This window comes from Apodemus sylvaticus, chromosome 7 (assembly GCF_947179515.1).
Source record: "Apodemus sylvaticus chromosome 7, mApoSyl1.1, whole genome shotgun sequence".
In the NCBI taxonomy this organism is placed as follows: Eukaryota; Metazoa; Chordata; class Mammalia; order Rodentia; family Muridae; genus Apodemus; species Apodemus sylvaticus.
The window spans coordinates 88,253,482-88,268,250 of NC_067478.1; the positions used below are offsets into that span (position 1 = coordinate 88,253,482).

The 14,769-nt window shown below is 45.1% G+C and overlaps 1 protein-coding gene across 4 annotated transcripts in view; it reads left to right on the plus strand.

Moving 5' to 3' along the window:
* The first annotated feature begins 7,981 nt into the window (after nucleotides 1–7,981).
* The window catches only part of Crtam (cytotoxic and regulatory T cell molecule), a 31,498-nt gene continuing 24,710 nt past the window's right edge, over nucleotides 7,982–14,769 (plus strand). For 2 of the 4 annotated variants that reach the window (XM_052188617.1, XM_052188621.1), the window contains exon 1: nucleotides 7,982–8,133. In XM_052188617.1, coding sequence (XP_052044577.1) covers nucleotides 8,088–8,133 — 46 coding nt within the window. In that variant the 5' untranslated portion in view covers nucleotides 7,982–8,087. The other 2 variants (XM_052188619.1, XM_052188620.1) reach the window with 2 other exon arrangements.

The following is a 14,769-nucleotide window of genomic DNA, read 5'->3' on the forward strand; positions in this document are numbered from 1 at the left end:
GTCCTGAGTGTGGTCTCTTCCTGCCGTGTCTTCGCATGATACTGTACTGTTACCACTATGACTGCGTAGGTGTCCATTAAGAGTAAGACTCTTCCAACAGAGGATCAGAGGGATGCTGGCTGCTGATGGAAGGGGGAGGAAACTCTTGCAGCCCTGTGGATCTTGGGTCCTTTCTGGTGAGGCATCCAGATAGAGAAATGAGAGCCCAGTAGACATTAAAAGAGTGTCCTCTATAAGGCCTTCAATTTAACCTGTACCTTTCCGTCAACAAATCCAAGGTTCAGAGCTAAGGCTTCTGAGACAAATACAAATTAACAAGAGAAAAATAGACAAGTTTAATAGTTGTACAGCATGGAAAACTCCATAAAGCAATCGTCTTAGAATCCTCAGAACACAATGAGATCTAAACACATACATGAATGTAACTGCTTATTGGGATTTTGAGACATTGATTCACATAGCTAGCCTTGAACTAGTTAAACCACAGAAACTGGCTTTAAATTCCTAATCCCCTGTCTCATGTCCCAAAGCTGGGATGGCAGACACACACCACCACACAGGGCTAAAGCCTAAATGTTTAATGTGAAATTTGAGGGCAAGTGGATGGTTGTAGAGAACTATGGTAGAGTAACAAATATGATCTACGTGTAAGGAGCTGCTGGTGCCTGTACCACCTGCTTGGTTTCTCCACAGTGTCTCTCTGTCATCAGAGACGTGAAGGCCCTCTTTTCCTGGTTGTTGGAATAGCATCTCCCATGGAAGGGTTCTCCCCTGCTTGAGAGAGAACAGTGCAGGGATTAGGAGTGATCTCCCCCTGTCATTTGCAAACTCCTTCGTTTTGATAATCTCCAGTTAGAGCAAAGTGATGTATTTAAGGGGAGCAGTTCTGAATCTCGTTGCTATCACCATGCCCCACCAATGACCATTTCAAGAAGGTCTGGTATATCAGGCACCATCCGTCAAACAAAAATATGAAAGACATGGGAGGGGAAGGAAGAGGGCGCACAAATGGAGCCCAGGTTACACTCTCCACTCACGGGCTCCATTTCTATGTTCTGTACTCACAGGCTCCATTTCTGAATTCTATGTTAAGCTAATAAGAGTTTAAAAAAAAAAAAACTCCAAAAGCAAATTTGTGCCCTGAATACGAATACAGATTTCCATCAACACAGCCATCCACAGCCTTGGCAGGGTCCACTTCCTGAGGAAACGTAGCGGCCAGTGCTGGAGTCTGCACAAAAGACCAGGTTATGCTTAGCCATCTGGCTGGTTCTCGGCTGTTCTCTGCTTGAAAGATTCCTAAACTCATTTTGCCCTTTTGTGTTGTTGCAAAAAGCTGGCTACACATCCAGAAAGGGAAGAGAATAAAAAATCAGCCAGCGTGCTTTGCATCTGCTTAAGCTGACCTCAGCAGAATGCGCTGCTTCTCCTGCTCCTGTGGGTTGTGTTCATGGTTTTAGTCTTGCGCCGGGACCCTTCCCCCACCAAAAAAATCTTCCTCTCAAAGAAACAGAATATTGCATTTTCCAGAAATACACACATGGACCCCAGATGACTTGCTTCTGGCTAGGAAACTATGTCCTGGCTTAGTCAGCCTTGGTTGTCCTTGTGTTCTTTGGGCAGCCCAGAAGGTCTATAAATCTGCAGGTGAAAGCCCAAGCTGTTCTAAGGATGATGCTTCCAGGAACCAAAGCTGGGTCTGACACTGGCTCGGGCTGGGTGCTGCACGCCTGCGACTCACCTCCCCTGTGGATGAGCACAGCAGTGGCTGGCCTGCCTGCCTGCCTTCCTTCCTTCTTTACGTCTCATTCCTTGTACACTTCTTCCTTCTTTTCTTTCACCAGCACATTTTTAATGACCAAATTGGAAGCCAGACAGTGGTGGCGCATGCCTTTAATCCCAACACTCGGGAGGCAGAGGCAGGCAGATCTCTAAAAGTTCAAGGCCAGCCTGGTCTACAGAGTGAGTTCCAGGGCAGCCAAGGCCACCCAGAGAAACCCTGTCCCCACCACCAAAAAATTAAAAAGAAATAAATTAAAAATAGTTTTAAAATTAAAAAAATTCAAATGGGGAAAGAGATATACAATACATGATGTCATCAAATGCTACATATGAATACATAGATAACTGCTTTTCTTTTTTTTCAAGACAGAATTTATTTTAGTGGGCCATCTTGGAACTCACTCTGTAAAGTTCTGTAGGTCCCAGAACTAGCCAAACAACAGTCAGCATTTACTAAACATTTATGTGGATCAGAATCCAACATAGGTACCATTTGTTTGTTTCCTTTGTGTGTGTGTGTATACAGGTTCATGTGTGTATGGTATGTGCACATGTGTATGGAAACCAGAGGGCAATGTTGGTGTTTTCCTCAATTCTTCATCTTTTTTTTAAATAATCAATCCTATTTTTCTTTTTCTTTGAGTGTGTATATATATGTATCAGTCTGTGTGTATGGCTGCCCTCACAAGCCAAAAGAGGATATTGAATCCCCTGGAGCTGGAGTTACCGATGATTTGAGCTGCCTGACGTGGGTGTTGGGAATTGAACTCATGTCCTCTGCAAGAGCAGCCAGTGCTCTTAAATCTCTGAACCATCTCTCCATTCACTTCATATTAAACAAAACAAAACAAAACAAACAAAAAAAAAAAAAAAACCAAACCCAGAATCCCACTACATAGCCCTAGCTGGCCTGGAACTCTCTATGTAGACCAGTCTGGCCTCTAACTCATAGAAAATAGCCTGTTTCTGCATCTCACATGTTAGAATTAAATGAATGGACCACCATGTCTGGCCCCTTCACATTAGCTTTTGAGGTAGGATCTCGCTGAATGCAGAGTTCTCTGACTTGGCCGGGCTGGCTAACCAGCAAGCTTTCAGAACCTACTCGTCTCTGCCTGGCTGGTATACGCCTTCCTGGGGATCAAACTCCTCAGGCTTGCAATACCAACTCCTTCACCCACCCACCTATCTCCTCAATACCTATGCACCTCAGCCCTCTTCAGAACTCCACTATTCTGATTTAGAGAGAAGAAGCTGAGTCGTATAGACAGTTGATAGCTAGCTTATGGTCACATGACACACTCACATGATGAAGGAACCCTAAAGTTACGAGTTAGTAACCATGTCAGTATGGTTCCTGGTGCCTGGACTAATAACCTAAATCTTTCTGTTTGGGTTGTTGTTTGTTTGTTTGTTTGTTTGTTTTTGGTCTTGTATGTATCCCAGACTGGTATAGCATTCCATATGTAGCCCAGGCTGCCCCTCCTTGCCCCTACTTCCTGAGTGCTGGAATTAGACATGTACCCACTATGCCCATCTAAAATCATTCCAAAAGCTTCATGGAAATCTTGCAGGAGCCCAAGACATCAGTGGGAGGCTTGGGTTTTTCAGAACATTCCCATGATGTCTTCCTCTAACTTCCTCCCCACTCACAGGTGAGGACATGGGTCACTCACCAGCCTATGAGCTGGGACCTGAAAGCAGCCTTGGATAATCTGCAGTCATTTATTTAAGCTACAGTCCTCCTCCTCTTCCTCCTCCTCTTCTTTCCTCTCTTTGCTTTGCTAAGGTACTAGGAGTTGTCATGGCCTTGGATATATAAGATAATTTTCTTCTGAAATAAACTCTTATTTGGCTGTTTCTAGAATTGTCCATTTGATTAAATGAAACCTCCCTCCTTCATGAAAGCTCAGGGCAGGATTTCCAAAAGGCAGAAGCCTCCTTGTCAGTTTTGTCCTAGTTTCATCCCCAGTGCTGTGACAAACACCACAACCAAAGAAAGAAAAAGAAGGGTTTTCTTTGGCTTACAATTCCAGGTCAGAGTTCACACTGAGTGACGTCAGCATAGAAACTTGACGGGGAAGACACAGAGGAACGCAGCATTCTAGCTTGTTCAGGCTCATGGTTAGCTACTTAGTTTCCTTACACATTCCAGAGCTACCTTGCAGGGAATGGTGCTGCCCACAGTGGGCTGGGTCCTCCCCTATCAACTAACAAATAATAATTCCTTAAAATTGGCCCACAGGCCAGTCTGATTTAGGTAATCCCTCCATTGAGACTCCCTTCTCAGATGACTCTAGGCTGTGTGACATTGACAGTTACAGATCACCAGGGCACTGCCCTTTTCCAAGCTAACCCATGCAGCCAGGGTTGCTACCTTGCAGCCCAGCCACCTAGGTCTGAAGATCTCCATACCTCAAGAGGCTCAGGATACTGTGTTTCATATCTCCCAGTCCCATGGTTATTCTTGCAATCACTCACACACACACACACACACACACACAAACACACACGCGCGCGCACACACACACATGCTAAGGTGATGTGTCTGTACTGACAAGGTCCAGGTGATGAGGCAGGCTCTATACCTCTCATGTAGACTGTTATCCTTGATCTTTGCTGCTCCTGAGAAGTGTATGCTGCATCTATAAGTGATTTCAAAGGCTGCTGCTCCAGCTTGGAAACCCCCCACAGTAGGATTTTCAACAGTTCTTGAAGACTCCTACCCCAAGTGTGAATTAGCTGCAGTGACTGCTGGGAAAGAGGCAATCCCACCACTGCATGTGGTTGGGAAAGGCCAGGGTTCTTCACAAGAGCATGAAAGGTCAAGAGAAGAAGTGCAGGCCCTCTTAGAACTGCTACAAAAAACCCAGTAGTGTCGGTTCATGGGGAAATCCCATTTGCCCTGACCCTTATGATGTCCATCTGTGGCCTATTTAATAGTTTTCTCTGAGCTCTTTCACCTCCGACAACAGGGGAATGACACCAATGGAGAGGCTGCTTTTTGTCTATCTACAATCTGGCCTTCCCCATCTTCCCATCCAATGTTAGTCCCTGGGAGTAATGTAACAAAACACAAAGACCTCATGAAATGGGAACCACGGAGACAAGTAGGTGGACACTCTTCTTGATCTTCCGTGGTCCTTGTGGAGAACTGTGGCCTTTTCCAGAATATGTCCCATCCAAATATGGCTCTTTGGATAGGATGCTTTCCAGCTGTCAGCGCCTAAGAAGAAGCAGATAGAAATAATCAACAAGCAATTAAATAGTTTCTGCCCTACCCACTACTTCCTAAAAAGTAGGACATCTATTGAGGTGCCCCCTCCCCTGTTCTCTGGGGACACCTTTCCTGGAGGCATGTTCAGGCCTGTCCCAGCCTCCAGCACCTGAGGAACTTCCTAAGAAGCTTTATTAATCATCTCCTTGTCTCTGATCCATCCCCACACATCCATTACTGCTATTGGTTAAGATTCACCATCCTTTTTAACTGTATCGCAACTTCTGTAAAACGCCATGGCTCGCTGCTGAAAGGCAGTTTTAAAATTGTAAGCCTCCCTTCTGAGACTTGCTCCCTCGCCGGTGTCTCCGATGCACATGTCCATATGAAATACATACAAAGACAAATTGCTTCTTCTCTTCCCACTCTATCTTTTGTTATTTGATTCTGGCTAAAAACTTAGAAAAGTATGGGAGAAAACTGTTTCTCATTTTGGAGGCCTCTCACCTACAAGGGGGTCAGTGCACACATATGTGAGCACACACACCCACCCACCCCCCACCTACCCCCCCCCCGCGCGCGCGCACACACACACACACACACACACACACACACACTTCCATTGCAGAACAGCTGAAGGCCCCCCTTGGCCACGATCACCCCCGCCTCATCATTTCTCTCCACTCATTGAATGGTCACAGTCTGTAATTCTTGCCCCTTGGGGACACTTGTGGTCTGCAGGCTGAAGTGCAGTTTATGAGTGATTAGGAAGGAAGGACTCTGCAGACCACAAGGACACATCATACACCGCCTGCTTTGCAGTGTTTCCTTCAGAGGCAGTACTTTTTTCCATTAATAAATTCATTTATTCACTTTACAGCCCTATCCTCCCAGTCACCCCTCACACAGTCTCTCTCTCCGTTGTCCCTTTCTTCTTATCTTCTGAGAAGAGGGAGACACCCCCTGGGTACCAACCCATCCTGGCACATCAAGTCACTGCAGGACTGGGTACATCCTCCTCCACTGAGGACAGACAAGGCAGGCCAGCTAGGCAAGCAGGATCCACAGGCAGACAAGAGAGTCAGGGACAGCCCCCCTCCGGCTCCAGTTGTTGGGGTACCAAGCTACACCTCTGCTACATGTGTGTGAGGGGGCCTAGGTCTAGCCCGTGTATGTTCTTTGATGGTTCAGTCTCTGGGAGCCCCCAAGGGCCCGAATTAGTTGACTCTGTTGGTCTTCCTGTGGAGTTCCTATCCCCTCTGTGTCCCTCAATCCTTCCCCCAACTCTTCCACAAGACTCCCCATGCTCCATTTAATGTTTAGCTGTGGGTCTCTGCATCTGTTTTGGTCAGCTGCTGGGTGGAGCCTCTCAGTGGACAGTTATGCTAGGCCCCTGTCTGGAAGCATAACAGAGAGAGTAGCATTAACAGAGAGAGTGTCAGAGATTGGTTCTTGCTCATGGAATGGGTCTCAAGTTGGACTGGCCCTCAGTCTCCTCCGCCATCTTTCAGGGACAGTTCTTAATCTCTGACACCAATGGACTCTTACAACATTAAACAAAGTTTTATTGTTGCTTAAAGATTCTTTTAAAATTAAATTATTTGTATAGGGTGCTGTGTGCGTGTGTGTGTGTGTGTGTGTGTGTGTGTGTGTGTGTATACATGTGTATATATAAGTGAATGTGTCCATGGACTATCCATCAGATCTCGTGACAGCTAGAGTAGCACGCTCATGGCTTCAGACATACAGTCGATCAAAGCTAGACTAGCATGGTATAGCAACTAGAGTGTTGTTTGTTTAAATCTTAGAGAACAGGGAAACAGCTAGGGCGGAAGTGGAGATGACCGTGACCTCCAATGTCCCATTCCCAATAGCCTATGTAGAGCAGCTAAGCACTATGACCCAAAAGGTTCCACAACCAACACAAATCAGCCACAGACTGAATTTTAAGTACAACAGCCAGTCAGGGACATCCCATATTTAAGCATAACAGTATGATCTTCTTTAATGTTCTAGAAAAATTATGTCAAGCATAAGATTAGACTTTTAGACTTTAGAATGGAAACAGTAATACTGGGGCTGGAGAGACGGCTCAGAGACTGGGAGAACTGACTGCTTTTCCAGAGGACCTGGGTTCTATTCCCAGCATCTAATGATAGATAACTAACTCTCTGAACCTCCAGTTCCAGGGGATCCGATGCCTCCTTCTGGTCTCCGTGGGCACCAAGAACACATAAAGTACACAGACACACATGCAGGCACAACACTCATGTATGTAAAAATAAATTAAAAAAAAAAAACAATAGAGTTTCTCAAGTAGAGAGTCCATTGAAGCTTCCAGTCACTCATGACAACCTAGACCAAATGAAATAGTCTATCTCAGTGAATGAGGGAAGGGAACCAAAATTATCTATTTGCATATTTTAAACTCTCATTGTAACACATTTTTCTTAAAAACAAACAAGCAGAGAAAGGACTTTGGTGTCATGTCTGATCATCTTAGTGAGACATGTGAGAGATGCTAGATGCATAGAGAGAAGGGAGGGAGGGCAGACAGATGAGATTAGTAGTTAGATAAATAGGTAAACGGGAAGATTTCAAGGTGAATGAATGAATCAATATATCTGATAACTACTAGAAATTGTTGTCCAAGTCAGAAATACAAAATATCCAAGAAGGTTGGACAAAAATTACCTAGCTATTATTTGCTTAATAAACTAGAAAATAAACTAGAAAAGCTAAAAAATAATGTCCAGACAGGGACATTTTGATCTTTCCTGCCCTCTCTCTTCCCCAGAGCCTCAAAGTCAGTTCACTTACCATCACTACCCACTTGTGGCTGAGCAGAGTTTGTCACCAACACCCCTCATTCACACCTCTCTCCACAATGGATAGGACACCTGTGGTCCCCAAAAGGTTCCACCAGGACTTGTTTTAGGGGCAGCTAACTAAGAGGGGGCTCAGAGTAGGTGGAGGAGGTGACACAGGCAAGGTCACAGAGCTACAGCCACCTCCCTTCAAAAGCCTGTGTGTGCTTTAGAACCTACAGGAAGCTGTCAGAGACTCCCTCCCGTTCAGCACAGCCAGCATGTGGTGGGGAACCCTCAGTTTGCTGTTCTGGGTGGCGGTGCAAGGTAAGGACTTAGAGCAAAAGGCTGGCTTCACGGGTTTATTTTTGCTAAACCTATCTGTCAGTCAGCTGTGTTCATGAAGGACCTCCTCCGGAAGATAACTCAGGTAACTTTGCTAATACTTCTCTGGCTGTACTCAACCCACACAGCCAAGGGCAGTTACTCTGTCTCTTTGTCTCTTATTGAACCTCTCTTCAGGGTGTAGGGACAGAATGGTGTGCATCTGTGGAATCTGTCCTGATGAAATGTAACCAGCTTCCTATGTCTATCTTTTGAAGGTTTATCAGTGGAAGGACATCCCTTCAGAATGTCTTTGATGTAGAAGTCTTTGTCAAATATCTGAATTTCTCTAAAATTCATTTTTTTGCATTTTTATCCCTGGCCATTTTGGAACTCATTCTATAGACTAGGCTGGCCTCACACTCACAGAGTTCCATTTGCCTCTGCCTCCCCAGTACTGGGATCAAAGGCGTGTACCACCGCCATCCGATTCAGGTTTTTTTTTTCATCTTTAGATGAGGATGTTAATAAATGTTTGACCTGTCAATCTCCTCATTATAAGAATATCTCAAACGTACAAATGCTTTGGAAGTAATGAGGTATTAATCAATTCCAATTCAGAGGAATAAGAACCTAGTGAAAACTCTTTACTTTTAAACATTTGTTTATTAGTCTATGCATATGAGTATTGTGCCTGCCCAGGTATATGTACCATGGGGGTCAGAAGAAACAGTTGGATGTTTCGGAACTAGAGTTATACAAATGGCTATGAACTGCTGTCTGGGTGCTGGGAATGAGCCTGAGTCCTCCACCAGAGCAACAAGTGCCCGTAACCATTAAGCCATCTCTCTGGCCCTGAAAGCTACTTATCTTGTAGAAATCAGTTATATTTCACATTTTACTACAATTTCAGTTTTTTTGGAGCTTTGATTCTTCTGCCACATTATGAAAATTAGAGAAAGATACGGTGAGCTTTTAAGCTTAGATCAAATGATTCCTACCTGAGTGAGGGGCAAGAGTTAGGGGTCATTTCCTGGTGCCCTAAGTCTCTAATGGTCCTTGTGTCAGACATACAGGAAGGGACCATGTACAGAGCCACAACTCAGCTTCAAGTGCTTGCTTGTTTCCAAACAGTGACTCTCCTGCTGTGTCAGGAAGCACACCTGCCCCTCTCAGTTTTGTTCCCTTTAGAATGGCGACTGAGGGACTAAGGATGCTATTTGAGGTGGGGGGTTGTGGCAAGACTCTTTATTTTACATAGTTTGTCAATTCCCTGAGCTCTATAGGTCAATTAGTGCCTTCCTTTCTGTTCCCTGTACCCTGAGGCACTTAACAAGGATTCCGGTTTGCTAATGAGTAACATAGTTTCTTCAGTGAGTGGCTTGAAGAGCGGCTAATGCATTCATTCTGAAAGGTGCCTTTAGAAGGCCAAAATTAGTATGATTTCCATTATTCCAAGATCAAAAGTCTTCAACTGACCTTAATTGTTTTTCACCCTTGAAACTTTTCCCATATTTAAAAAAAAATGCCCCCTGAGATTTTTAAATTAACAGCAAAAACAAAATAATCATCTCTTAGGATAAATCAAATCTGAGCAAATGACAGTGCACATCTGGAACATCAGCGGTTAGAGCAGGAGGGTTGCCATGGGTTCAACACTGGTCTAGGCCGGTTTTAAGAAAATGCAATGCCGCATAGCAAGACCCTGCCTCAAACAATAAGTCAAGCTTAGGCAAGTCTACCAGAATATACAACTCACTTGTGATTATATGGAGAGAAAAAAGTATTTATCACAGCATGGACAGTGCTGGACAAATTGTTAAGTACACTTACTTATTCCTAGAGAAAATGCCAAGGTAGATATTGATTTCTTCTATCCGTACAGGAGAAATGGTGAGGTTAGAGAAAGTTAAATACCTGGCAGGTTTTCACATCCGGTAGAGAGGAAGTACATATCAGCTTATGAAGAACACAGGAAATCCTAGAGCTCATGGAACCTTTAGTGTATGTGTGTTTGTGTGTGTGTGTGTGTGTGTACACGCACATGCACCGTTGGGATGTCATGGAAAGTGCATTCTGTTTTTAAATATTTCTCTTGTTCTTTTTAATTATGTGTCTGTGTGGGAGTGTGTGCATGTGTATGCCAGTGCCTGCTGAGGCGAGAGAAATCAGATCCCCTTAGAGCTGGAGTCACGGGTGTTTACGAACCACCTGATGCTGTGCTGGGAATCAGGCTAGGGTCCTCTGCAGGAGCGAAGTTCTCTTAACTGTTGAGCTATCTCTCCAGCCCGGAAACTTACTGTGGATGAAAACTCAGAGAGCTGTAATGACTTAGACACTGAAAGATTCAATATTGAAAGCAGCCACACTGAAGATGCATCTGTGTGGAGGACACAGGAGTTCAGTGGGGTTTGAACAGATGCCCCTCACACTGACCCACGCCTGCCTTGGCCCCTCAGAGTCCTGTGTGGGCAGGAGCTGGTCATGCTGCTTTTTTGCCAACACGAGGGCAACAAAATATCTACTTTGGCACAGCTGTAAATTGTCAACTGCCTTTATCAAATGAGACAGTAGGAAAAATCACTGGGGTGACTTCTAAAGCTGCCAAAGATTTACAGACAAAAGAATGTCACGATCTTGGACCACGCCCCTCTTTCAAGGCTCCTGGAATGAAAAATCTCTAGGGTAGATAAACTATAATACAAATGAGTCTGGTTTTTTTTTTTTCTTTCCAAAAGTCATTCTCCCCTCACACTGCAGACAAAGAAAAGGCTGACCCGAGCAGAATCCCGACCCTCTCCTTTAGCTGCGGGAAGGTAGGGCTTCTGCAAACCAGAGAATTCCTTCTCTTGCATCAAGTTGGCCTCTTTGTGACAATCTGGAAAATTATTAGATTTTGACAAGTATAATTTATTTTCACATCTGCAGTTTTCTCTGCCTATTCTAAAAATAACACAAAGTCTCTTTTTGTAATGATCTTCACTGAAGTGCATTTCTGCCTAAGTCTGCACAGGAGCCATGGAAACGGGGCTCCAGTCTAAGAATTCGCTATGCATTTAGCTTCACTTCAGTTCCAGTCTCTGTTGTTTGATATCACAATTACGGAGGAAAATTAGAATTCCATGAAAGTATTTATCTCCGAAGATTTACATTAGTCTCTTTTGCCATTAATTCAACTAATATCTTAAAACCCTAACTTTGCTCTAGTCCCTGAGAATGTATAGTGGATGGATGCCACCACCAACCCAGTCACTCCGCTTCCAGCCATTTGTAACCAACCCATCAGTGAGAAGCCCCTGTAGACACACATATGCAAAGGAACTCACTAAGTGCTGCAGTCAAAAATCATTTGAGCAGGTCAGTTTGGAAGGGAAGGAGGTTGAAGGCCTGTTTTCAAGGCTGCTTTTCTGTGTGTGTGTGTGTGTGTGTGTGTGTGTGTGTGTGTGTGTGTGTGGTATGCATGCCCATGTGTACTTGTGTGCGCGTGTGTGCGGCTATGTGTGTGCATGTATGTGGAAGTCCAAGTTTGATACTGAGAATTTTTCTTGCTCACTCTCCAGTTACTCATTTTGAGGTAGAGTCTCTCTCTGTCAAACCTAGAGCTTGCCAAGGTGGCTAGCCTCACGAGCCAGCCTGCTCCAGGATCCTCTGTCCCTGCCTCCTGAGTGTGGGAACTGCAGAGGAGTGACCCCAACCCCTACTGTGTATTCTTGTGGGCTCTAGGGATCCAAGCATCCAGCCTCCTGCTTGCTCAGAGCGCGCTTTCACCACAGAGCAGGATTCACAGCCTTCTACTTGGAAGTTTTGGCAAAAGTTGTAACCTATGGGGTTGAGTCTCCCTAAGGAGAGTCTTGAAGGAGACAAGAACAGCCGGGCAACAGTGGCTTTGCAGCCAGACTCTTCCAGGACCCAACAAGTGCCTCTTCACTTGGGATATCTGGGAGGTGCGTCCAGTGAGACGTGTGTGAGAGAATCATCAGAAATGATAGCCTGGTTCCTACATACAATAGGAGTCATAGGAAATATTTTAAAATATTCCTTATTTTTTCGTTAAGATTCATATGTACGTAGGGTGTGGCACTGGGTGCAGGTGCCAGTGAAGGTCAGAAGTGTCAGATCCTCTGGAGCTGGAGTTATGGACAGCTGTTAACTGCTGGATGTGGGAACTGGGCACTGACTCGGGTTCTCTGTAAGAACAGTAATACTCTTCTGTAATGATTATCTTTATTTTATTTTAAGGGTCTGGGTGTTCTGTCTGTGTGTATGCCTTTGTACCCGTATGCATTCCTGGTGTCCTCAGAAGCCAAAGAGGTCGTTGGATTCCTTGGAACTGGAGTCACAGACAGTTGTGAGCCACTTGTAGGTGATGGGGAGGAGCCGTCTCTCCAGCCCTAGGAAATATTTTAAATGAAGGGATAAGCACAATGTCTTTAAAATCTTGCCGTTCCGAAAGACCGTTGTTGTCATGATCCAGCAAGAGGCAGTGGGCCTCAACCAAGGCCACATCAGTGGTGGGAGAAGGAAGAGTGGGGTTGATCAAACCCGGGCTTGGGAGAGAGGGAAGGCTGGTGTGTGGCTGATCAGATGTCTGGGATGCCGTGGCTGGTAACCACGTTAACTAACGTAATAGAACAGTGGAGCTGAGCCCGGGACATATCTGTATTAGTTATGAGAGCACAGGGGACAGGAAAGATTGCAGATTCCAATCAATCAGACCTGGAGAGACCCGGGGGACAAAATAGATCACAGATTCCAATCAAGCAGACCTAGAGAGACCCGGGGGACAAAATAGATCACAGATTCCAATCAATCAGACCTGGAGAGACCCGGGGGACAAAATAGATCACAGATTCCAATCAGACATGGAGCAACACAGGGGCAAAGGGGATCCTGATTCCGACTGGACATGGAGAGACGGGGCAGATCCAGATTACTACCAGATGTGGAGAGACATGGGGATAGGACAGCCAGATTCCAACTGCTGAGTTTGGGGCCCTGCAGCACACAGCTATGCTTGGTTTTGAATTTATTACATGCGACAATTTGGCATTAAGTCAACTTTTTAAAAAAAGTATTTCCGTTACCTTTTCAGTCTCTCCGATGACTTATATATAGGTAAGGAACCCCCACAGCAACTCCCCACTAACCTTGGGAGAGACTGAGGATTCTCAATGACATTGGCTTAACCTGTGTGTGCTGCTTAGCTTGTGTGTACTTCAGGAGGCAAGTGTGACTGCCACCCACCCTTTGCCTGAAAGTTGGTCATGAATGTTTTGGTGAGAAGCTATCCACTGAAAGGAACAGAGTTTATTTATTTATTTTTGTGTATGGTGTGTGTGTGTGTGTGTGTGTGTGTGCGTGCGCGTGCACGCGCATGTGTAATGTGTATCCTGGTGCAAACAATACAGAGGAGAGTAGAAAACACTGGTTACCCTCCTCTATTGTTTTTTTCTCCTTCATTCCCTGAGATGGGGTCACCATTAAACCTGAAGCCCAATGTTTTATACTGGCTATCAGCTACCTTCAGGGATCTGCCTGTCTCTGACCCCCTACAACACTCAGGTTACAAGCACACACAGACCACACAGAGACATGCCTGGCTTTTCCTTTTATGTGTGTGCTGGGGATTTGAACTTGGGTCCTCATCCTTGCAGAGCACGTGCCCTTACCCACTGAGCCATCTTCCAAGTCCAGGACCATTTGATTAACAACATGAGGAAAGAGATAAGGAAGAGCCCAGGTTCCATTCCTATACAGCCATGAACGATAGAGTTCTGGCGTTGTCCACATCACACACTACGCCCCCAGGAGATTTCCATACAGTCTGACTATGTAGCAAGCCACACTCTCCAAGTTTGTGTAAAGACAAAGTAAAGCAGATAAAAGGGGAAGAAGGGTCCTGTGAGACAGCTCAGTGGGTTTAAGGCACCTGCTGCCAAGACTTCTAACGTGACGTGGATCGAAATGATTCACATGGTGAAAAGAGAGAACCAACTCCCCCAAGATGTTCTCTGATCTCCACATGTGCACTATGGTGTACTCAGCAACATCCGTACAGAAACACACAGAGATAGATAGATAGATAGATGATGGATTATAGATAGATAGATAGATAGATAGATAGATAGATAGATAGATAGATGGGTGGATGGATGGATGGATGGATGGATAGATAGATAGGTGTACTTTTTAAAGAAAGGACAAGAAACAAAGAAAAATGTCAGCATCATGGGATCACCTTCAGCACTGTAAAAGTAAGTGTACTTTGTGGCATTTGCATAGTGATGAAATCTAACCACACAGACCGTAAGAAATAGGTTCAAATAAAGCCCTCACAACACATAGCCATTGGTGGCTGCATGCGCCCAGTTACTGAGATAAAGTGCAGAAGCCAGTAACCCACACACTCAACACGATCTAAGTAGATGGTGAGACCTTACAGCCATTCAATGCTGAACTCCGTGTAGGACTGAACCATTCACTTCCCTGTCTGGACACCTGGACCCGACCGTCCCCCACCCACCCACCCACCCCCAAAAAAAGTGTAAACAGGGAGAAGTGGGAAGTTGGCGCATAGCACACAGGGCTTGAGAAAAGTTAAGGGTAAGAAAGCTACCGTCAGTATAGCTTCAACATCTA